The 22,000-nt window shown below is 41.1% G+C and overlaps 3 protein-coding genes across 6 annotated transcripts in view; all 3 read left to right on the plus strand.

Moving 5' to 3' along the window:
• The first annotated feature begins 81 nt into the window (after nucleotides 1–81).
• On the plus strand, nucleotides 82–16,799 carry LOC108037643 (WW domain-binding protein 4). The gene is made up of 5 exons (XM_044460503.1): nucleotides 82–173; nucleotides 236–308; nucleotides 362–1,086; nucleotides 1,145–1,361; nucleotides 16,774–16,799. The coding sequence occupies exons 1-4, from the start codon at nucleotides 88–90 to the stop codon at nucleotides 1,359–1,361; spliced, it is 1,101 nt and encodes a 366-aa protein (XP_044316438.1). The 5' UTR covers nucleotides 82–87; the 3' UTR covers nucleotides 16,774–16,799.
• On the plus strand, nucleotides 1,345–21,684 carry LOC108053995 (arf-GAP domain and FG repeat-containing protein 1). 4 transcript variants are annotated; one of them, XM_044460501.1, is made up of 6 exons: nucleotides 1,345–1,361; nucleotides 16,774–17,582; nucleotides 19,162–19,617; nucleotides 19,780–19,974; nucleotides 20,035–20,339; nucleotides 20,675–21,684. In XM_044460501.1, exons 2-6 carry the CDS (start codon nucleotides 16,814–16,816, stop codon nucleotides 20,711–20,713), a joined length of 1,764 nt encoding a protein of 587 aa, XP_044316436.1. In that variant the 5' UTR covers nucleotides 1,345–1,361; nucleotides 16,774–16,813; the 3' UTR covers nucleotides 20,714–21,684. The 4 variants fall into 4 exon arrangements, with proteins under 4 accessions (XP_044316436.1, XP_044316435.1, XP_044316437.1 ...); XM_044460500.1 differs by lacking the exon at nucleotides 1,345–1,361 and adding an exon at nucleotides 2,376–2,970; XM_017136740.2 differs by lacking the exon at nucleotides 1,345–1,361 and adding an exon at nucleotides 11,251–11,349.
• A 78-nt stretch (nucleotides 21,685–21,762) lies between these two features.
• LOC108053993 (cGMP-dependent protein kinase, isozyme 1) overlaps nucleotides 21,763–22,000 on the plus strand; it is a 65,367-nt gene continuing 65,129 nt past the window's right edge. The window contains exon 1 of the mRNA XM_017136737.2: nucleotides 21,763–21,984. Within this exon, the coding sequence (XP_016992226.2) occupies nucleotides 21,868–21,984 (117 nt within the window). The 5' untranslated portion in view covers nucleotides 21,763–21,867. The remainder of the gene's footprint in view (nucleotides 21,985–22,000) is intronic.

Genomic DNA, 22,000 nt, shown 5'->3' on the forward strand with positions numbered 1-22,000 from the left:
TGAACGTGAGAACTATCTGAAGACTTTTGTGGCTATCGAAATAGCTAAACGCACATCTCACATTCAACCAGGTGGCAACTCTGTCATATGCATATTGTTTTGATTCGCGTTTGTAAATACACAAATTTAATAGTGTTTCTTGTTAACTGGAGATCTAGCTCACAAATCAACATGTAAGTCAAACAAATCATTTCATTATTTTGTCCAGCATAAATCTTATATTCAATCTTCACAGGACGGAGTTCTGGAAATCGAACGAGCGCAAGTTCTGCGACTTTTGCAAATGCTGGCTGAGCGACAACAAGGCGGTGAGTAAATAAAACTATGAATTTAAGGCTCTTAATGACCGCTAATCCCGTAGAGCGTCGCCTTCCACGAAAGTGGCAAGCGCCACAAACTGAATGTGGCCAAGAGGATAACAGACATCAGCCGGAGCAGCGTGAAATCGGAAAGGGAGCGCCAGAAAATGGACGCGGAAATACGGAAAATGGAGGAGGCAGCCATGAAGTCTTATGCCCAGGATGTCCATTCCCGTGGGGACATGACCGCAAGGTCTATTAACACTGTCTTGAGGGCAACCGCCTCCTCCAGCTCCTCTGGAAGTGGGGCCCACTCCTCTGGAAGATCCCGCCAAGTAGATCCAATGCGACTCGAAGGGCTCTCCGATGAAGAGGAGGACAACCGGCGGGTGGCTCCTGGCAAAGTGGCAGCCGAGGCAGCCGTTCCCGACGCCTCCCTTTGGGTGGAGGGCAAATCGGATGAGGGACACACCTATTACTGGAACGTTAAGACCAACGAATCCGTTTGGAAACCTCCCAAGGAGGGGTACCTGTCCTACGAAGAGTACGAGCGGATCAACCAACTGGCCATTGATCAGCAGGAGATCTCACAGGCCCAGGAATCGCTCAAATTTCGAGCCAACGCCGATGAGGAAGTGGCGCGGGTGAATCGGGAAAAGATGAAGGCCTTCCGGAAACCCGACAATCCCAAGGAGAAAAAGCAAAGGGAAGAGAAGCGTCAGGCGTTCAAAACGGAGGAAGAGGCGGCCACCAAGGAGATTGGCCAGTGGCAAACTGTGGTGACCAAGTATGCTCGAGAATAAGGGATCTTTCTTTGTATAATTACCCTTTTCCTGTATTTTTAGAGCACCTGAGGAGCCCATCGACTGGCAGTTGCCCCAAACGGATTACTACACTGCCGCTCCCGTGATTTCGGCTCCCAGTGAACCTGAACCTCCAGCCAAGCGATTCAAGGAGAAGACCATTGGCGGTCTGGATCTTGAGACAGCCGCTAGTGCACCTGCCACGTTCAAAAAGAAGTTTATCAAAAAGGGAAATAGCCGCCAACGCACGGAGGATTAGGTACTTAATATAGTTTATATACGTTATCAGTAGATTATAAATGAAACTATATGAAGTAACACTTGAGCTGACCCTCGCTGTGGCTAAGATTTTTGCAACGTAATGATTTTTAAATGATCCTTTTAAATGCGGGTAGTATGTGCACCACTCTGGGGCAGAACATACGAATCGTTTTTTTTATATTAACTAATAATATTAGATCATTAACATCGTAATTTATATTTCATTTCAAAATCGATTACTTTCGATAAACAGGTTTATGTCACTGCTAAAATGATGGCATACTTAGGTATTTTTATTTAATACAGTTTTGGGAGCAGCAAGTGGTATATTTCGATTGCCATGGGACGGTCACTCTGCTGTTTTTGTTGAAGGCGAGCGGCTGGATTTGCGTCGGAATTTCGGAGAGTCGCGCTATTTGTTCGCTGCATCGAGTGCCTTGTGTCTTGTCTGTGTTGTTTTGTTTCGTTTTCGCTGTTCGTTTTTCATTCGTTTTTAATTCCGCGTTGCAAACAAACAAGAAGAAGGGGAAGCAGCAAAAGTGGCGAGTGCAGTCGCAGCGTCGAAATTTCAATTGAAATCTGTGTGGCTATTGCAGCGGCATTCTGTGTAAATAAATTGAATTAAAGCAACGTCTTGCAGGCAGCCCCCTGAAAAAAGTTTGCAAATCAAAAGAAGTAAACAAAAAAGGAGCAATCGAAAATAGTGGTTTTCGATCAATTACAGAACACACACACACCTGTGACTTTCGTGTGTAGTAGTGTGTGTGAGTGTGAGCGAAGGAGAGGAAAGGTCAAGACGAAAATTGCGTAAAGTGGAAAGGGTACGGAAGAGCGAGAGCGAAGAGTTACGTCAATTACGTACAAGCGATAAATAATATCCGATAACTGGCGACCGCTTCCGATTTCTTATATCGATCGTGCAAAGGAGATAAAAGGAAGAGGTCAAGGCAAAATTAACGTCAGTTACGTATTCATGATAAAAAATAAGAGAAATACCATAATCCATAAACAATCTCGATTGTGCTAAGCGGAAAGTCGCGGAAAGAGAGCGGAGATTTACGTCAAGTACGAAAAACGATATCAGATAACCCTTTACCGATTTCGATTCCTGAAAAATCAGGAAAATCAGGCAAGATTCAGTTCGTCTACGTTTACAACGGTACCGCGCCCCACGCCGCCTCCTCCTACCGCACCGCCGTCGCCCCCTTTGCGCCCTACGCGGCCGAGCGGACCACCCACCACCCACTCCCACCCTCTGACCTTCAGGAGCAACTGCCCTCCGATACCGAGCAGCTAGCAGGAACGGATCAGGAGCCGGAAGAGGAGGAATCTGAGGAGGAGCGCGCAGGTAGCGGACCCTCGATCAAGCCGCTCATAGGAACAGCAACAACAACACCGGAAGCGGTACAAAAGGCGGCGGCAAAAGAGACGGCAACAATGGCGGTGGTGCGCAAGAAACAGGACGATAAATACCTGCTCGCTCTGCGGGAATTGGTGGCCAGCGGTTCGGGGGGCAATCGGCAGTGCTTCGACTGCGGACAGAAAGGACCAACCTACGTGAACATGACCATCGGCTCCTTTGTCTGCACCCGCTGCTCCGGAGTCCTGTAAGTACCTTACCTATGACACTAGGACAATGGACGTAGTCCCCGATACCAGGAAATTGTAATTTTCCGTATCAGTCGACTAGTCGGGAGGTCCATATTCATCAAACTTTATATTAACTAAACATCACATTTGATAATTTCCTAGATTTTAATTCGTTTTTTGAGTATTACTTTATTTTATTATTTTAAACCTAAGAAATGAAAAGGGACGCATACTTATCAATCTTAAATATTATGAGTATATAAGTTTCTTTGAAAATATATAAGTTTTGAAAATCTGAAATGATTAAAATATTAGTTTTCTACCACACAAGTCAAAATAAATCAACTTAAAAAAATGGGTTTCCCTTATTAGTCATGCTTTGCGGGGAATGGTTCAAATGACGCGGAAACTCTTATCAAAAACAATGGCTTCTTGAACTGATTTTCGACAAATGGATTACCCCGGGGAATTGATTTAATGTATATAGATTTCAATCCTACGAAAATAGACTCAAGGCAATTGAGTCTTCAAATGGGATTTAAAATTTAAAAATACCGACATCTCTTTCGGCACCAGGAGCTTTCTTGGTCTGGCCTCTTATCTTTACTTGAACCCATCCAACTTGAACTCGCTTGACGTCAATTTTCGATCAGTTGCCGAGTGGAGTGACCGATAATTTCCGCTCGATGCAACGTCCGATCCCGTCTCCCCATTATTATTTTGTATTTTGTGTGAAAGCGAAAGCAATTCCCCCGAACAATTTCGCACAATTTGGTTTCCTTTCCTTTTCGAAATGCAAATCGAAAACAAAACTTTCAATTGCGCGACATCGCGCCAAACGAAATTGTTTTGTCTTCGCGGCGGCGCTTTCTATTCGTGTTTTTTTTTGTGACAGCTTGGAGGGCCGCCCACCTGGCGGTTGAGTTGTGGGTGTCCTTGGCGCCCCTTAACTTTTAACCCCCTCCAGTAATTTGCCAATTTGGCTCTGATTTGTGCACACCATAACCAAATTGGGGTCATATATTACTACTCCTCCGCCGCTGCATTTGATTTGATTTACGCATTTCCGGATGAAGCCCATTACATGATTGCTCTTAAACTTCCGCCTGGCTCAGGTCCAAAACCCCAGTCTCCCACGAGCTGTGCCCCAGATTGTGGACTCTCAATTGGACAGCATGCGGGCTCCTCCATTGAGTTATCTCTATCATCAAAACCTGGTTGCGAAGTGGCCAACTGCGATGCCATTCTCTCGTCTGCAGTTTGCATTTTTCCCCCAACTCCTTGGGTGACTCATTGCCCATTCCTCGGTCTTCAGTCCTCAATCCTCGTTGCCAACTGCCAAGGGAAACAAATGTTGGCATGTAAATGAAAAGCCGCATAAATGCCGGGGACACAAAACGGTTGCACTGGGAGAAACTATTAAAATGCCTTGTACTCTTAGTAGGTATGAACCTTTGGTTTTTCGAGACTAAAAATTGCTATTATTTGGAATATATTATTCCATTACCCATGTTTAATTGAAGAACTTTTTACTTTTATTTGTGATTATTACCGAATTGATCCCAAGTTAAAGGATTTTGAAATTCAAACTAACAATCGCGAAACCAATTTTTTTGGGGATAAGAAAATCTTAGTTTCAAACTATTTTTTCCCTGTGTAGTCGAAGGGGTGTGCGAAGGTACTGCACCATAATAGGGGACACAAAAGAGGAAGGGGGCGTGGCAGGGGAGACGGCAGGCGACAACGAACTTCCTGGCTGAAAATGCGACTTGCGACTGAGACTTGCGACAGGGGAACGAGTGCAGGGAATACCAAATGAAACCGACTCCAAGAAGAAATTGCTGTTCATGTTCAGCCCGCCTTTGGATATTGGAACCCGGCGCAGACCGGCCGGCCACTTGGAGTGCTTAATGTAGGAAGCGGCTCAGGAATGAGGGAACGAGAATGGGATTGGGAGTGGGTTTCAGAATGGGAAAGGCCGAGGAGCGGGGAAAAACCTGTCCGACAGCTTTTGCCACATTACTCGAATGTATTTTCGGGCTGAAGTTGCTGCTGTTGTGCCTCCAATTGCAGACAAATTGTTGCACCTCAATCAAGCAGCCGTTGCCGCCATCTGCTCCTCCTCCTTTTGGTCTTTTTGGACGCTCACTGCGGCTTTGGCTTTGGCAGAGTTCAAAGCTTGCTGGCTCATAAAAGTCAAGAAACTTGTTGATTAGATAAGGCGAAAGCAAACCAACATTGGGAGCAGAGCAGCAATGGTGAGCCACTTTCTCAGGCTTCGTCATCATTTCCACCGCACACAAAGCACTAACTACGCACAGCAATGGTCATTTAAATATGAAGTTGCCGGCTTAATAGTGCATTATTCAATTATTAAATAACCGAGCAATGTGAGTAAGCGCGAGAGCAACAGAAGTTCATTAGTTCCTAGGCAGTAGTAACTGGATTTAATTTATGCATATACAAATGTTTCTGTTTCGATCCAACAATTTTGACATTAAATGTGAGTTTCGAAATAAGAAATATCATTCAATTTGTTTCCTGTTTGGTTTCCTGCTCTTCTTGAATATAATATTCTTTATCTGTAGTTCGTTAAAACACAAAACAAACGTCTGTTCACTTCCGTTAAGGTCATAATATTTATATGATGTGTGATTTCCTTTGACATTCAAATATTTTCTTCCAATGATTCATATTTACAAGAAGAGTGTAAAAACATTATCACAATACACATTTTCGTTAGTGGCTTTATCTTTTATCTTTAAACACCCTTTAAAATTGTATTGTATTTCCTAATGGGTATGCACTTTTTGGTGCAATAACTTAACTTACTTTGTGTTTGACATGTTTCTGTGCCCCTGGCTGTATGTTTTCAGTCGCTCGTGTGGTTGTCTATGGCTACAGTCATGCTATAGGTACACAGAAAGAAAACACCCATTATAAGATGATCAATTTGATGATTAACTCAAAAATTCTGATATTCATTCGATCTTATGACATCAATAATATGATTAAAAGCTGGGATTTTCAAATATACTAGCATATAACCAATGCTTTTTGAATCAACTTATTATATGTATCCCTTAGATATTAGTTACTCATCAAAAAGATATGAACATTGTAAATATTTATTCAAGTGATACATTGGTTTATACTATTTTTTTCTGTGTGGCTTTATAGTCAGTGCATGCGTCAGCGGGCAAGTGAACTGTGGACCCCTCCCACCGTGCCCCTTTTTTCGATCCCCAAAGCATTGGCATTGCAGTTGCAGTCGAACTGGGCCAACTGCCTTCGAGTGGAGCTCACAAAAAGCTCAGAGCACGTCTTTCTCTCTCTTTTGACCCGTTCTGTGCGGCTCATATGTAAATTTCCGATTATGAAACAGCATAAACATGTCTGCATTTGACAGCTCCCAAAAGAGGTGGATAGGGGGGAAAAGGGCGGGTGTGGGGCAAACTTTCACCATGCGGTGTCAGCTGTGCGGCCACTTTATTTCTGGCTCTCTATCCGCCGAAAAAAGCCAAGACAACAAACGAACAAACTAAAAGAAAAGCAACCAAAAGGCAAAGCGTAAGAGCAATTAAATATAAATAACAAGCGGCCAAATGGGAACGGGTGTGCGATTGTGTGTACAGCACACCCATTTATGTATTTTGTCTTTGTAGTCGAATATTCAAAATGCAAAATGTTTTCCACATGGAAAAATGTAATTCCACTCGGTTTTCAGTAAAGATGTCTGTAAAAGTTTTATTCGAAAGTTTTTAATTATTTTTTTCTCTTCAAAATTCTATTTTATGGATCTTAATATTTATTTTTGGAATATTATAATTATTATATATTTTATCTAACAAAGTTAGTAAAGATAAAAAATAAACAAGAAAAGAATTAATGTATTCTTCAATAGCAATGTGTTACGATTTCCAGCTAATATAACTTTTGACTTTTGTTGTCTACATGTTTTTTTTCATCTTGAAAATAATATACCATTTTAAACTTCTTTTTTTATTTTCGTAATATGTAAGCCCGAAATAAAAGGAGAAAAAAGTCGCAATTGTATTTTTCTTATGATATAATTTTGGATCAACGTAATCCGATAAGGACTGTTCAAATTAAAAAAATGTTATAAAACTTAAATTAATGACTCGATATTTTGTAGGTTTTGAGTTCGTGTTGAGTTCCTGGAATCAAAACGAATGGAATTGAATTGAATCACTCCCAACTCGTTTAGCATTTGAGGAAATGTTTGTGAATCGCTTATGAGTTTTGGAAGAAGAAGAGAATCTGGTGAGGGGGCTGATAGAGATAGGAATATATAGATAGAGATGATCATAAAGAAGGTGGTGGGGCTGACCGGCAATTATTGCGCAGTTTTGATTCAAAGCAAACACAAACACTTTGCAAAGGTGTCGTTTTTGTAATTGCTGTTGGTTCCTTTGTTTCACTGTTGTTGCTTCCACCACCCGCCTTAATCCCTCCCAGCCCCCTTTACCACCCCCTCAATCCCTCCTCTGTTTGTTTTGGCGCTTGCCTTGAAATAGAGATTTCAATTCTATTAATAATGCAGAGGCGCAAACGCCGAGCGGCAAAAGCGATTTGGCTCTCGATTCTGAATTCTCAATTCTCAGATGTGAGTGTAATTTGAATGCGGAAATATGTGGGTGAGAATTGGAGAAGGGCGAGGGAGAGTGCTCCAGTTTGTCCCACTGGGCGCCTTTCCCTCCCCCAAAAAAAACATAGAAAACAGCTGGAGAGAAGAGGCCAATTAAGAGTGCGTCTACACCTAAAGAAAATTCTTAAGAATATTTAAAACATATTCGTTGGCTTAAAAGTGATGATTGAATTTTTCTTTACAAATTTATTATACCCATTTTTGCTAGGGTCTGTAATTTTTTTGAAGGCATTGTTTTGACGTGATTCTTTGCCTCATTAAACCAAAGCAAAACCAAAGTTTTACTCAGAATCTAAAGTTAATCTTAAATTAAGATCCAATTTATTGTATTTTAATACAACAATTGTTTGATACATTTTTTTGTCAGTGTATTCGCCAGAAAATGAGTAGGACAGAGCGCGACGTAGGGTCACAGAAAGAGAGAGGAATAGGTGGCCAGAAGAGCGAGATAGAATGGGAACGAGCAGAAGGCGCCTGCCCACACGGAGATTTATGGTTTCTGCTCGGCCCGCCACCCATTTTCTCACTGGGGGGCACATCGTCAGCCGAATCCTGCTGCGGCCCTCAATTGCCCTTTTGGAGATGTCCTGGGGTGATCTGCCATATGGTAACATATAGAGGAAGTGCAGTATTATTGCCAAAATCATGTTGTTTAAACAATAATAAGAAAATAATATAGAACTACAAGTTGGATGAAAGCATTATTTGTAATAATTGGTTCTAAAATGAATATGTCACTTAAAATGTTTGTTTTTTTTCTTCTTTTCATACTGCTATTAAAGTAAATATTGCAATTTATGAATAAGTCAGTGTTCCAGAGAAATGTAGTATGCACAAAGCATGTCCATAAAATTATACAACTTGTGGCCACCACTGTAGCCACAGGATCCAACAGATGAGGAGATGCCATAATACGGCTGCCCACGCGGCTTTGTCCGAGAAATTTCTTTCCGGCCGAATGAATGGCTCAATGGCAAATCCGGAGGTCCTTTTGCATTTTTCATTCGCCATCCCATGGCCACCAAAAGAGCTCAAGGCTTTTCGGGCAATTTGCAGCTCCGGCTCAGACGATGGCATTATTAAAATATTCATAGGGCCCAAGTGGAGAGTCCTCATTCCAAATACCCCCTTCTCCTAGTGCCAAGTTTAATTTATTTTGTGCGACAAACGCGACAACTGTCAGCGAATGCCAAAAGGCGACCACTCTGCGCCAAAAGTAACACAAAGTGCACTAATAAAAATAATAAAGTCTATTAATTTATGGGTGTTCCATATTTGGCTTGGCTAACCAAAATAATACTTGACACTGGGGGCTTTCATTTTCTAGTATCACTCATTTATTAGTAATTGTTCCCATTTATATATTTTTCTTTTCTTAATAAATTCTAATGGAAAAATGTTCTTTTAAGAAATTTAAAAATATTTATTTGCTTTGAGGACTTGCAAAAAAAAATCTCGTCTTAGAAAGAATTTTGAAATTGGTTAACTGTTAAATCGTTTTTCGCAGTGCATTCATAGTCGCATAGAAGTGGCAGTTGCAGCAGCCACGGACTCGTTCTGTGGCGCCCACACAGATTTTCTGGGGGATCGGGGCAAAGTAGAGGGAAAAGCCAGAACGGGAATCGGGTTCGGAATGCGTGGGATTCTCTTTTCATTTGGCCTGGCCTAATTGAGTAACGCCACCGAGGGAGCGGGGAAAAAACTGCAACGTCTGGCTGTTTGCAGTTGTTCTGCTGCTTTTTCAGCTTAGCATAACTTTGTAATTAAAACGCTCCACACAGCTGGGCAACATTTAGCTTTTAGAGTGTGTCAGCGTTTTTTTTTTCTGTGGGTCAGTCTCACAAAAGTTCTTCCCGCTTTTCATGTTTTTCCGTGCCTGGGAACTTGTAGAGTTGTGAATGAGCCAGTTTTGCAGTTTGAGCTCTTTAAATTGGGAAAATGTTCTCGAGTTGAGTGAAAAGTAGATCGCAGGATCGCAGGTCTGCGGATTTATCAGGGAGCTTAACTTAGCTTGGTACACACATATCTAGTCGTGTGCTTCCTCTCGCCGCCACGACCTTGAATTGCAATTTCCCCTGCACTGTAAGAAAAATTAACAGGGCTTTATAAAAGTTATAGTTAAAAATAATGTAAAAATGTTTACCCTCAATAAATTATCATATTGATATGAACAATGTAAATATCTGTTTGACAATGTAAATATTCAATTCATAATACCTTTTTTTTCTGTGCAGAGCTCTTGACCGTGGGATCGTTTTCGAGCTGGATGCAGCTGAATTGATAGATAGAACGTGTCTAGTCCGGACTTTTGCCTTCCGTTCGACTTTGACTTGCAGCCTTGGCTCACTTAGAGTGTTTGTTTAGTCGAGGTCAGTTTCGCACTTGACAGGGGAAGAAGGCAGGGGTGATGAAACGAAATCAAAGTTAGCGGCAATTTTCATTTATTTGCCAAACAGACACTCACACCTAAAATGTATAGTGCCCACTCGCAAGTACAGTGGTCGCTGGGTAATTATTGCTGGAACCCATATGTTGTAAATATTCAATGAAAGACCAGCCATTCATCATGAGTCAAATTGCATGTGGAAATATAATTAAATATATTTCGACTTATGAGTCTGTTCTTATCTCTATAAATATTAAAGCTAATGTGGTTTGGTTATGTATCTATTATTTCGAAAACCAATGAAGTGATTTAATAATGGTTTTTTCCAAGAAAGTATAATAAAAGGAATTATATACATTTAGAAACGCTTTCAGTTGTATGTTAGTCAGCATCCCCTGTGTATAAAAATGTGCGAGATTCAATGTCCAGGCTTTGTGTCTCGATCCCGTTGCCTTCGTTTTTTCGCCTTGTGTGTCACTCGGTTGCGGTTTGAAATTGAAACCAGACGGCATTGTTATTTTTAGCTCTGGATGAGCATCCACATTGCTGGCTAAGCGCAAGTTTACTTGCGCAGAGTGTAATTCCGAGACAAAGATTGACTTTCAGTTTAAACCCAGGGACGCCACCCACAAAGCGGCGTCTCGTTTTAATTTTTTCTCCGCTGATTCATCGATGGCACTTCTTTATCTTGAGGTCAATATCAATGCCAATCACACTGAACTCTGCTTTGAGCGTGCTTTATAGCACTTTTTAATGATTTCCTCTCCGAGTCGACAGAAACTGTGAAATAAAGACCGAACAAAGGGGCAACTCAGCAGTTGGGAAGACAAAAGCCAAGCCTAGTTTAATTAGTCGTTTAATTAGCAACTTAGGCTCCATATTTTTTGACTTATATCCTTATTTGGTAAGAAGTCAATACTGATTATAAATATCGGACATGATCTAAATGATAAAATGCCAAAATTACCTATTATTCAAAAGCAATTGAAGGGAGAAAGCGATGTGGACTCTATTTCCTTATTTTTATCAAGTTTTTTTTGGCTGATTTTGAGGAATCTAATCAGGAAGTGGGGCGTTTTTGCAATTCCCATTATCCATTTCGTGTGAGCATCGATTCCTGGTACATAGGCCCCTAGACTCCCACTTATCGCACTTGTCGCCCGCAATTTGCATGAATTCCGCTTCGTCTGAAACGCATTTACGCCGGACTTTTCTGGCTGGTCTGGCGACAGTCGCGTTCCGAGCTCATCACCAGTCACTCAACAGTCAGCAGTCGCATTCCCGATCCCTGTGCTAGAGGTCTCCGATTAAAAGGGGCTCCATATAGAAAAGTCATACGCAGTAAGTGGGCCCAGAACCAAATTAAATCAAGGTTGGTCCTTCTGACTCCGCATATTAAATCATACTAAATACCTTTTCTCAGAAACATGAAGTAATTAAGACTATCACTTCTATGTGAAAAATTACAAAGTTATTTATGTTTAATGTGTGAGAGTTTCGAGAACATAGTTAGTCGTTGTTAGTGCAAATTACTAATATAACCAGCTATTTAATTATTTTCAATTCTGGTTTAACAACTAACAATGATTAATTTTTTTATCCAAATGGTATTTGTCAAGTGAAAAACTCATTATTTGTGATGGCCTTAAAGTTACTTAAAAACAAATTGATAAGAACAAATGATAAATTGCCTTGTTTTCCATTTCCGAATCGAGCTGGGAATAATTGATTTTAAGACGTTTTGATTGGTAAAGTGTTATTGATTTTATTGGCATGATAATAGCCTTCCATTTTGGGCTATTTCGTAAGTGGCATTCAAGCTAAGCTATTAAGACCGCTTTGAAATCGTAAAAAAACCTAGAAAGTGTTTGGCTTAGAGAGTTGTGCCATAAAAATTAAATTAGCTCGAGGAGTGGTCATAACTAACTGTAATAACTGTTTCAGTGGCCCCAGCATCAGCGTTTTTTGAATCTCCCTGAAACCCTCTTTCGGTTGCCAAACGAAATGGCGCACGTCTGTATGCCCTTAGTTCTTTTGAAATTGACTAATTGCTTTTCTCAGTCCCCTTACACAGGAAAAAATCAAAAAATATTTCAATTAATTATATTGTTTTTAAAAAAAAACAAATATGTAAGATTGTTATGATTGTTTATCTTGTTCAACATAATATGAAAAATCACCAAAGTGCTAATTGTTCGATATCACTTTTTGTTTAGTGTAAACAAACATATTTAAACTAAAATTGGCACCGCTCTTGAACCCCACGACTTTTTGGGACCCGTGACTCATGGGGAATGAAAAACAAATGTTTTTTACACTCAAGAAATTGCGTAGACGGTTTTGTTTTTATTTCAGTCTCTGTTTTTTGTTTCGTATTTTTATTTGCATACCCTCGCTGAGGGGAAGTGAATGGTGGTACTAAACTTGCTGTGCAGCCAAATTAATGAATGTGTTGTTTGTTTTGAAGAATTTATTTAACACATCATAAACAGCAATTGAAGTGGTGAATGAAAGAATATATTTAAACCAAAATAATAATATTTAGAAATAAAAAGGAGTCGAAACTTAATTAGAATTTATGGAAAACATCAACACAGCGCTTTAGCTGGGGAATATTAATCTAAAAATGTATTTACAAAGATAATTTTATAAAAAAATGCGGTGGAAATATTTACCTAGTTGAGCATTGAATAAAAAAAAAATATGGTTGTTTTCGAATATTGTGTCAGACCAAATGTCAATAAAAATAATCAGTTATTGGTTGTTAGTTTAACTATAAACGTTATTGTTGCCATTTGGGGTCCTTGTTATCAATAACGAGGGTATCCCCAACTTTCAAACGAGTTTTCGCTGGGTTCATGCGAAATCAAAAGTTCATGTGTGAGGCGCTGTCCATACTTAAGTTGTTATTCATTGTCATAATTTAGTCCGCCGTGCTTTGCAGTTGTTTATTTTTCTCCTTTGTGCCTTTGGTTATTTTCGCTGATTTTTCTTTTTGCACAAAGCTAAACTAAAGCTAAATGTTATGTGGTAGGTCCGATTCCGATTCCAATTTGATTTTGGTTTGTATATTTCGTGGATTGTTCGATGTACTCGTCTCTGTACTCATTGTATTTGTTGTCTATGCATAATGGCGGTTGGGTATTTTTCTGCCGCAACGAGTTTTACTTTTGTTTTTGTTTGAGTGGAGAGCTCAGCTGAGTTGATTTTTTTCACGCTGAGTGCGCAAAATGCGCAAAAAACGAGTTTTGCACTTTTGTAGCAAACGTAAAATGCCAGAGTGTGAGTGATTGTAAGCTAAGCTTTTAGTTTATCTGCACTACAGTCGGTTGTCTCTGTTGTCTCTGTGTTTGTTTTAATTTTCGTTGTATCCACTTGTGCCAAGCACGAAGCGAAACCGAAACCGGCGAGATCCGAGATCTCAGATCGCGGGACCCATCTCATCCGGCGACGGAGCCTATGTGGAAACACCAGGCGGCGGGTATAGGGTGACATTAAGGGGGTCACACAACTCAGCATAATTAACGCGTCGTATGGGCACGTGAAACCTGTGGTAACCTTCCACAAAATAGTCCATCAAATCTCAAGCAATTCCCAGCCTATTAGCCTAAATGCATCCATTTAAGTTTCCATTACACTCAAAGCAGGTAATTGGTAATAAGAAATGGGCAAGTTCATTTATTGGTGGTCACCTCATTCAGCTCCTACTTTCTTAAAAGGAAGATCAAATTTTCATTTCTCTTAGGAGAGACCTATCTAATTAATACTAGCTTTTAAATATTGCTAAGGCTATCTATTAAAATAAATAGCTGTTTTATATGGCGTTTTCTTTCATTCTGCCCTAAAAGGGAGAAATCCCTATGCCATTCCCATTCACCTTTGCCCTATGCCCTGTCATGACCTGAGAGGTGTGACACACTTTTCCGTTTCCAGCTGTGAGTTCCAGCGCTGCTTTGTTGACTCCCAATTAGCATGGCACTCTGCCATTCTCGTTCTTTTCAGCATGTAGCTGTGGCTAGAGGAGATTTCCTCTGATGATGATGGGTGTATACTGAATACTGATGGGGTACTCGAATGGGATGTGTGTTCGCTGGGCTCGGTTCGTATAACAATTAGCATTGCAATGCTAATATTGAACACAACGCTAAGGGGCTTCGAGTTTGCACTGCAAAGTTGACAGCTGAGACCTAGATTATTGATTTCGTACATCCTGTTTAAACAATTCGCCGTAGCGAATTAAGTCGTGAAATGCAAGATAACTCTTTGAGAAGAAAGCATTGGTCAATATAATGTTTAAATAACTTTTGGTTTCACTAAAGAATTTAAAGTTGTGTATTTAAAGTATGCAGATTTGCATTTGAGAATTTAAATTAAATTGCCTGCTGAAAACCTTTACCTAATTTGTTTTTCGTGTTTTGCATTAAATTGTTTTTATTTCAGCAGTTTGTGTGAATAGTTTCTAACTGAATTATTTCGTAGAACCGCATGTAAAGAGGGTGGAATAGCACTTCTCGCTTATTGGGTTTTTTCGCATTAAAAAAAGCCTCAGCTGCATGGAAATTTGCAGTGATTACGGCTGTGATTGTCAATTACCCCTACCCATTTTCCCTCTTCACTAAGCGTTTCAAATGCACGCCATAAACGGTGGGCGTGGCCTCCTATTGCCGCCACTGTTTCCACATTTTGTGTGGAGGCAACTTTCACTTTCTCCGCCGTGTGGTTGGATTTCAAAAATAGCCACTGCCACATGGCGCATTATTCTGCCTTGGTCTTTGTTTCTGCCACTTACAGCTGCCACATCCACCCTCTCCCGCCTCCACCAATCCTCTAACGAACTGCCTGTGCGTGCTCTTGGGGATGTGGCCACTCGGAAAACTGGGCACCACTTGAGTGGTGTTTGCCATACACAAAAAAACATCACGTACTGCTGCCTTAATCCGGCAAAAGCCAAGTTGATATTTTAATAGGATTAAAACAGCATAAATTAAGAGGCAAAACCGAATTTAAAAACGATTTTCGTGCACCGGTTTAGTGTTTCACAGCTACTTGCTTTTCATGTATTTTAAAAGCATTAAAATAACTTTAGATATGGCAAAAAAGTAAGATTACGCACAAGATTATTGTACTCTGATTATTTATTCAAAGAAAATCTATTTAGGCCAACAGTTTTGAGTGATTATAAGTAGAGGGTTATCATTTCAAGTACTCATTTATGTGATCATCACTTTACGAATTATGCTTAACTAATTCAAGACTTGTTTAAGATAGTGTCAAGTGCTGGTTACTAAGATTATACACACAAAGAAAAAAGTGTATGAATTGATAATTCGAACTTGACCCTTTTTAACTACTAAATAGTTCAAATGAAGTTGCAGATTAATTATTTTCTGCCTGTGTAGCGGTGGTCTTTATGTTTTGAGGTGGCTCACAAGCCGTGTAAGGTCAGCCAACCTCCTGTTGTTTTCCGCGTGGCAGTTGCAGCTTCACAGATCATTTAGCCGCCGGCGGATGTCGTCCTCAGCTGCTTTCAACTATGCTCTGTTGGTTACGGGTCACCCGTTGGAGGAGGTGTTCCTCCACTCCTATACCCTCCGCCTCCATTAAATCCATTTCGATCCACTTCACTGAGAGTTGATTGTTTTCTGGTAAGAAACTCACAGACTTCCGCTTTTTCCCCTCCTCTATTTTCTTTTTGTCGTGGGCATTAGCAGCTCGGAAATGTTCAAGATGGGATGACAAAGGACGTCTTTTGGAATGCCATCAGCAGTAATCAGCAGCTTCGAGAATTTTCGTTGCATGTACCACATCAGCTTGCCGGTTATGATACCCCTCTGAGCAGGGGTATATTTATTGGATTTCATCATATAAATATCCAGATAAATATTTAAGGAATGGTTATGATAAAACGAACAATATAAACAAACATGAACCATTTCATTATATTTGTTGGAATTACCAAGCGTTTGATCAGTTTAAGTTGAAATAAGTTGGGAAATCATATTGTGTTACAGTGTCATATTTGGTATCTTGCTCAAATATTCAAAAGTGCGAGGTATCTTATAATCGCTACACCGGTTCCTCTTGTTCTAACATTTTTTTCCGTGCACCAACGAGTTAACCAGCTACCAACAACTTATAGCCAACTGGAGCCACCGAAGCGTTCATGTGAAACGTCCAGTTTCTGCTTCCCCTTGCAATGCATATTTGGCTCTGTTTTGGTGCTGTTTTTGCCGTTGCTGTTGCCATGTTGTGGCCAAGTTGTTGCTGCTGCCCGTGTGTACTCGTTTCGTTCGGGAAATTCGTGAAAAACCGAAATTAGCCGTCGGTGCGAGGCGAATTTGCTGGAAAACTCTCCACCAGCCAAAGCGCCTCTTCGGTTTGTTTATGGGTTTCATTTTTCATGCCGTTCTGGGCACTCCAAAGTGCTCCAATTGCTTTCGGCCCCAAGGCCAGCGCAATTAATTTGCGCAATTAACTGAAATTGAACGCCCATTTGACGGGTCATTCTGGTGGGTACAAGTGGGTCAAGCAACCACCTCCATCGCCACCTGACCAGAAATGTGCTACAAAGTGGGGACAAATCTTGAGCAATTTCCGAAATGGAAACGTACTACTTTGTGGAATTAAGGAGGCTAGCCAAATAGTGTTGCATTCTTAATTTGATTTTTTATATCTTATAGCTTAAACTGAAATTAATTAACTGAAGTCTGTTTCACATGGTCATTTATTTCCCTTTCAATACAATTTGCTTGTCCTATTTTGCAGACGCGGTTTAACGCCACCACATCGGGTAAAATCCATATCGATGGCCACATTCACACAGGACGAGATCGACTTCCTGCGCACCCATGGCAACGAGCTGTGTGCGAAAACATGGCTGGGATTGTGGGATCCGAAGCGTGCTGTGCACCAGCAGGAGCAGCGTGAGCTGATGATGGACAAGTATGAACGCAAGCGGTACTATTTGGAGCCGGCCAGTCCGCTGAAGTCCCTGGCCAATGCGGTGAACCTAAAGTCGTCTGCTCCGGTGACGAATCACATACAGAATGGCCACCACAATGGGTATGCCAGCATCCATCTGACACCGCCTGCTGCCCAGCGGACAACGGCCAATGGCTTGCAGAAGCTAGCTAACTCATCCAACAGCTCCTCCGGGAATTCCTCCTCTTCTATCAGCCGGCCACATTATCATCATCAGCACAACAGCCAAAACAACAATCACGATGCATTTGGTCTGAGTGGAGGGCTGAGCAGCCTTAACAGTGCCGGTTCCACATCCACCGGAGCTCTTTCGGACACCAGTAGCTGCGCCAGTAATGGCTTCGGTGCGGACTCCGATTTTGTGGCCGACTTTGGCTCGGCCAACATTTTCGATGCCACATCAGCGCGCTCTCCAGGATCGCCGGCTGTGTCCTCCGTCTCCTCGGTGGGATCCAGCAATGGCTACGCCAAGGTGCAGCCCCTCCGGGCAGCTCATCTCCAGCAGCAACAACAGCAGCTTCTCAATGGCAATGGTCACAAGGGCACAGAGAACTTTGCGGACTTTGATCACGCACCCATCTTCAATGCAGTGGGTAAGTTTCCATTTCGTTAGGCTTGACTTTCCTTTCCATGCAGTTCGTTTTCACCAAATGAGTTCTGTTATCTTTTTTTGAATCTCACTTTATTTGAAAAAGAGCTTCAGATTTAATCATTATTCAATTAATTTCCATTATGAATGATTTATAGCAATGTTTGGCCTAAGAAATTGAATTTTAAAAATGCAAATTTATACAGATTCATCTAGGAGAGATATATGATGTTGTAAAATATAGAATACGTGAATGGGATTGATTTTTAAATTCAGTACATAGTTGTTATGCAAAGCGGGAAATAGCTTTTGTGGGTCTACAATGTTAATGTTGGAATTAAGTTTCGGAATTATTGATAATAATTATAATTATAGTGCCCTGGTAAACTTTGGAATAAAGGTCCTTTCTTTTACAAGTCAATTTTTGCTAGCTCTCATGATTAAATTTATTTTGTAAAAACCTTAGTTAAACAAGAAAGGAAAGCTAACTTCGGGCGGAGCCGAAGTTGATATACCCTTGCAGAATACTCTGTAAATTATATTCTCCAAAATTATTCATATGATGCATTCTTAATACTCATAAAAAATCCCAACTTCCTAACTTTAAAAACACCAAAGTTATGACATTTCCAATCGTTCAGTTATATGTCAGCTATAGGATATAATCGGCCGATCCTTATGAAATTCGGCATGTCGGATTGATTAGCCAAATATAAAACCCATAGAAAATCCCAACATTCTAACTTTACAAACACCAAAGTTATGGCATTTCCGATCAATCAGTTATATGGCAGCTATAGGATATAGTCGGCCGATCCTTATGAAATTCGGCATGTCGGATTGATTAGCCAAATATAAAACCCATAGAAAATCCCAACATTCTAACTTAACAAACACCAAAGTTATGGCATTTCCGATCAATCAGTTATATGGAAGCTATAGGATATAGTCGGCCGATCCTTATGAAATTCGGCATGTCGGATTGATTAGCCAAATACAAAACCCATAGAAAATCCCATCTTCCTAACTTTACAAACACCAAAGTTATGGCATTTCCGATCGTTCAGTTATATGGCAGCTATAGGATATAGTCGGCCGATCCCGGCCGTTCCGACTTATATACTGCGTGCAAAGGAAAGAAGGGTGTGTGCAAAGTTTCAATTCGATATCTTTAAAACTGAGAGACTAGTTCGCGTAGAAACAGACAGACGGACAGACAGACGGACAGACAGACGGACAGACGGACAGACGGACAGACGGACAGACGGACAGACGGACATGGCTATATCAACTCAGGAGGTGATCCTGATCAAGAATATATATACTTTATAGGGTCGGAGATGTCTCCTTCACTGCGTTGCACACTTTTGACCAAAATTATAATACCCTCTGCAAGGGTATAAAAAGAGTTACTCGAATACATACATTTTCTCCTGCACCCGCTGCTTGATTAAAATGGCTTTGGCTTCCTGTAAGATCCTGCAACTCGCTTCGCGCCCTTCGCTAGCCTTCTACTTTGAGCACCCTACACCAAGAAGTGTTCATATCCACTCTAACATTTTACTGTGTTTGGCTGAATCCAGTTCCAACAACTTTTCACGATTGGATCAGCGACTGGAGCAGGCGGGGCTTTCACGATCCCTTTGACGATTGCGATGAATCTCCTTCAGGGTTTGCTCAAGTTTCGGTTCAAGTTCCCGCAGTATTATCACCACTGCCAACAGTCGAAGAAGAACCAGAGCCGGCGTGGAACTTCTGGCAGGAGGAGATGCGAATAGAGGCGCAGGAGCAGGAGTCTTTGCAGCAACAGGAGGAGCTGGGTTGCTACTCCTTTTTCAATAGCACTCCGCCTCTTTCGCCCACGAATCCCTTTCTGCCCTACTTAGTGAATGAGGAGCCCCATCCTCGGAATACTCCAGAGAAGCCCTCCAATTCGTATTTGTTGTTCAGCTCTATCTCAAACAGTTCCCAAGAAGATCAGACAGATGATCAAGAGATGAATAGTTTAAATGCCAATTTTCATGATTTCTTTACGTGGAGTAAGTTGTTTGATTACTTCAGTTCAGTTGAGTTTTGTGTTTACAGTTCTGTTGCATTTGGCTCGTTATTTTTACTGATGCTGTGTTTAGTTTGTGTTTGGTTTTTAATTAATCAATATATAATCTTAACTGGAGTTATTAATTGGTGTGATTATGTTGCAGGTGCACCTTTGCAGAATGGCCATGCGACAAGTCCGCCAAAGGGTGGAAGTGCGGCCATGGCTCCTAGTGAGGATCGATATGCTGCTCTTAAGGATCTCGACGAGCAACTGAGAGAACTGAAGGCCAGCGAAAGCGTCACAGAGGCGCCCACGCCCACCAATGGCAACGGGCAGGCCACAGATGCCTTTGGTGGCGGTGAGTCCTTCACACGGCTCTTCTGTTTGTAGCCCTCGCTAATTGGGTTCTTGTTTTCAGCCCTCAACAACAATCCAAATCCATTCAAGAGCCAGCAACAACAGCAGCTTAGCAGCCACGTGGTGAATCCATTCCAGCAGCAACAGCAGCAACCGAATCTCTATGGCCAGGTGACGCTCATACCAAACGCCTACGGCAGCAGTCCCCAGCAGCAGATGGGGCATCATCTTCTCCAGCAGCAGCACCAGCAACAGAGCTTCTTTAACTTCAACAACAACGGGTTTGCCGTCTCGCAAGGCTTGCCCAACGGCTGCGGCTTTGGCAGCATGCAACCAGCTCCAGTGATGGCCAACAATCCCTTTGCAGTGAGTGTCGAAACGGAATTTACTTACTACACTGTTTACTGTCTGGACTTATTGCTAAATTCAAAACCCTCGTTCTTGACATACCAATTTAGAGTGTAAAACGTGATTCAAACCATTGTTGAAAATAATTTCATCATAAAGCTGCGTAGTTCTCTAAGAACAAATATCAATCAAGCAAACAAGCCATAATTTACACGTAAACAACGCCAAAGGTTGTCTGTTTCTCACATTCTCTTGTCACATTAAATCCAGACAGTCGGTGGATGTCCAGCCAGGACTGGTTAAGTCTGGATCAATGTTTGCTAAAGATTCACTTTCTTTATTTATTTTCACAGGCCAGTGGCGCCATGAACACCAACAATCCATTCTTATGAGACTCAACCGGGGAGAATTCGCCACTCGCCACTTGGCAGAGGCACTGAGCCAGCGAACAAAGAGCAGAAAAAGTGGAGGAGCTGCGGAACCGAACCGAAATTAGTCCATTTTACGAACAATAGCGTTAATCTATATATACAAAATACACGCCGGAGAGCACTCTCTGTGTACATATGTCAAATATGTATACCCCGAAGGCTCCACGCTGACGCTTATCCTGGAGGAAGGATACGGCGGGCTGAGGCGTTAATATATTATTTTACATGGTAACTCTACTCTAACGTTTACCTATACGGATATTTGTATTTGCCGTTTGCCCCTAGAACTTTCTAATTGTACCGAGCGCCCATAAAACACATTAACCACTAACATAGCTACTAATCCTAATCCTAGTGGAGGATGCAGTAGGCCCAGATTCTCTGATATTTGTTTTGTCTGTCCTCGTATTTGTCTTTGTCCCCTTTAGCACTTTCGTTGCGGATAAGAACTCTGTCAGTTATTGATTGTGTGGCCTTAATAAGATTATAAAACTATATATAAAACGTACTACTATATATATATACGGATACAGATACAGATATATACAAATATGCTTTTGTACCTAATGAATTGCTTCTTGTTTTCATTGCTAATAGTCTGCTTTCCGTGTGCTAATTTTATTTATTAGTACGTGCGATATCGGGCGTGTAGATTGCTCAACTTGCGAGTCAAACCTTTTTGGTTGCACCAACGGCCCAGACATTTGTACATATACTGTCTGATTGTAAGCCCCGTGTAATACCTCCATTAACACCAGTCTCCCACCCATCCATCGAACCGAATCCATGACTCAATTCACTGCTCACATGTCCATGTCCAGATAAGAAGCAAGAATTTTTCCATTTTTAGCCTTAACGTGTCAAACATTATCGAAGCCTTAAAGTTATTTAAAACTACGAAAATTTCAATAAAAACAAATAAGAACGCTAAACCTGTTTACTTTGAATTCCTTCTGTACTTTTCCCCTGTGATCGTTGTAGTATTGGTTAAACCAACCTCAAAATTTCAAAATAATGATTGAATTTATTGGCATACTTTTAGGAATCAACGATAAAAAGTAGGGAAGTAAAAGTAATAAGCAATAAGAATTTGGGGCGCAAGATTAGCTCTATAAATGATGGGGATGCAAGCTCAAAACAAAAACTTGGAAAGCAGCTCAAGATTCAAGAATATCAAGAGTAATCGAGAAAATTCAAAAAGTACTTTTCAAGAGCTCCGGTTTTCCAAATGGGTAAGTTTCAAAAATC

This window comes from Drosophila rhopaloa, unplaced genomic scaffold (genome assembly GCF_018152115.1).
Source record: "Drosophila rhopaloa isolate 14029-0021.01 unplaced genomic scaffold, ASM1815211v1 contig_2, whole genome shotgun sequence".
Classification (NCBI taxonomy): domain Eukaryota; kingdom Metazoa; phylum Arthropoda; class Insecta; order Diptera; family Drosophilidae; genus Drosophila; species Drosophila rhopaloa.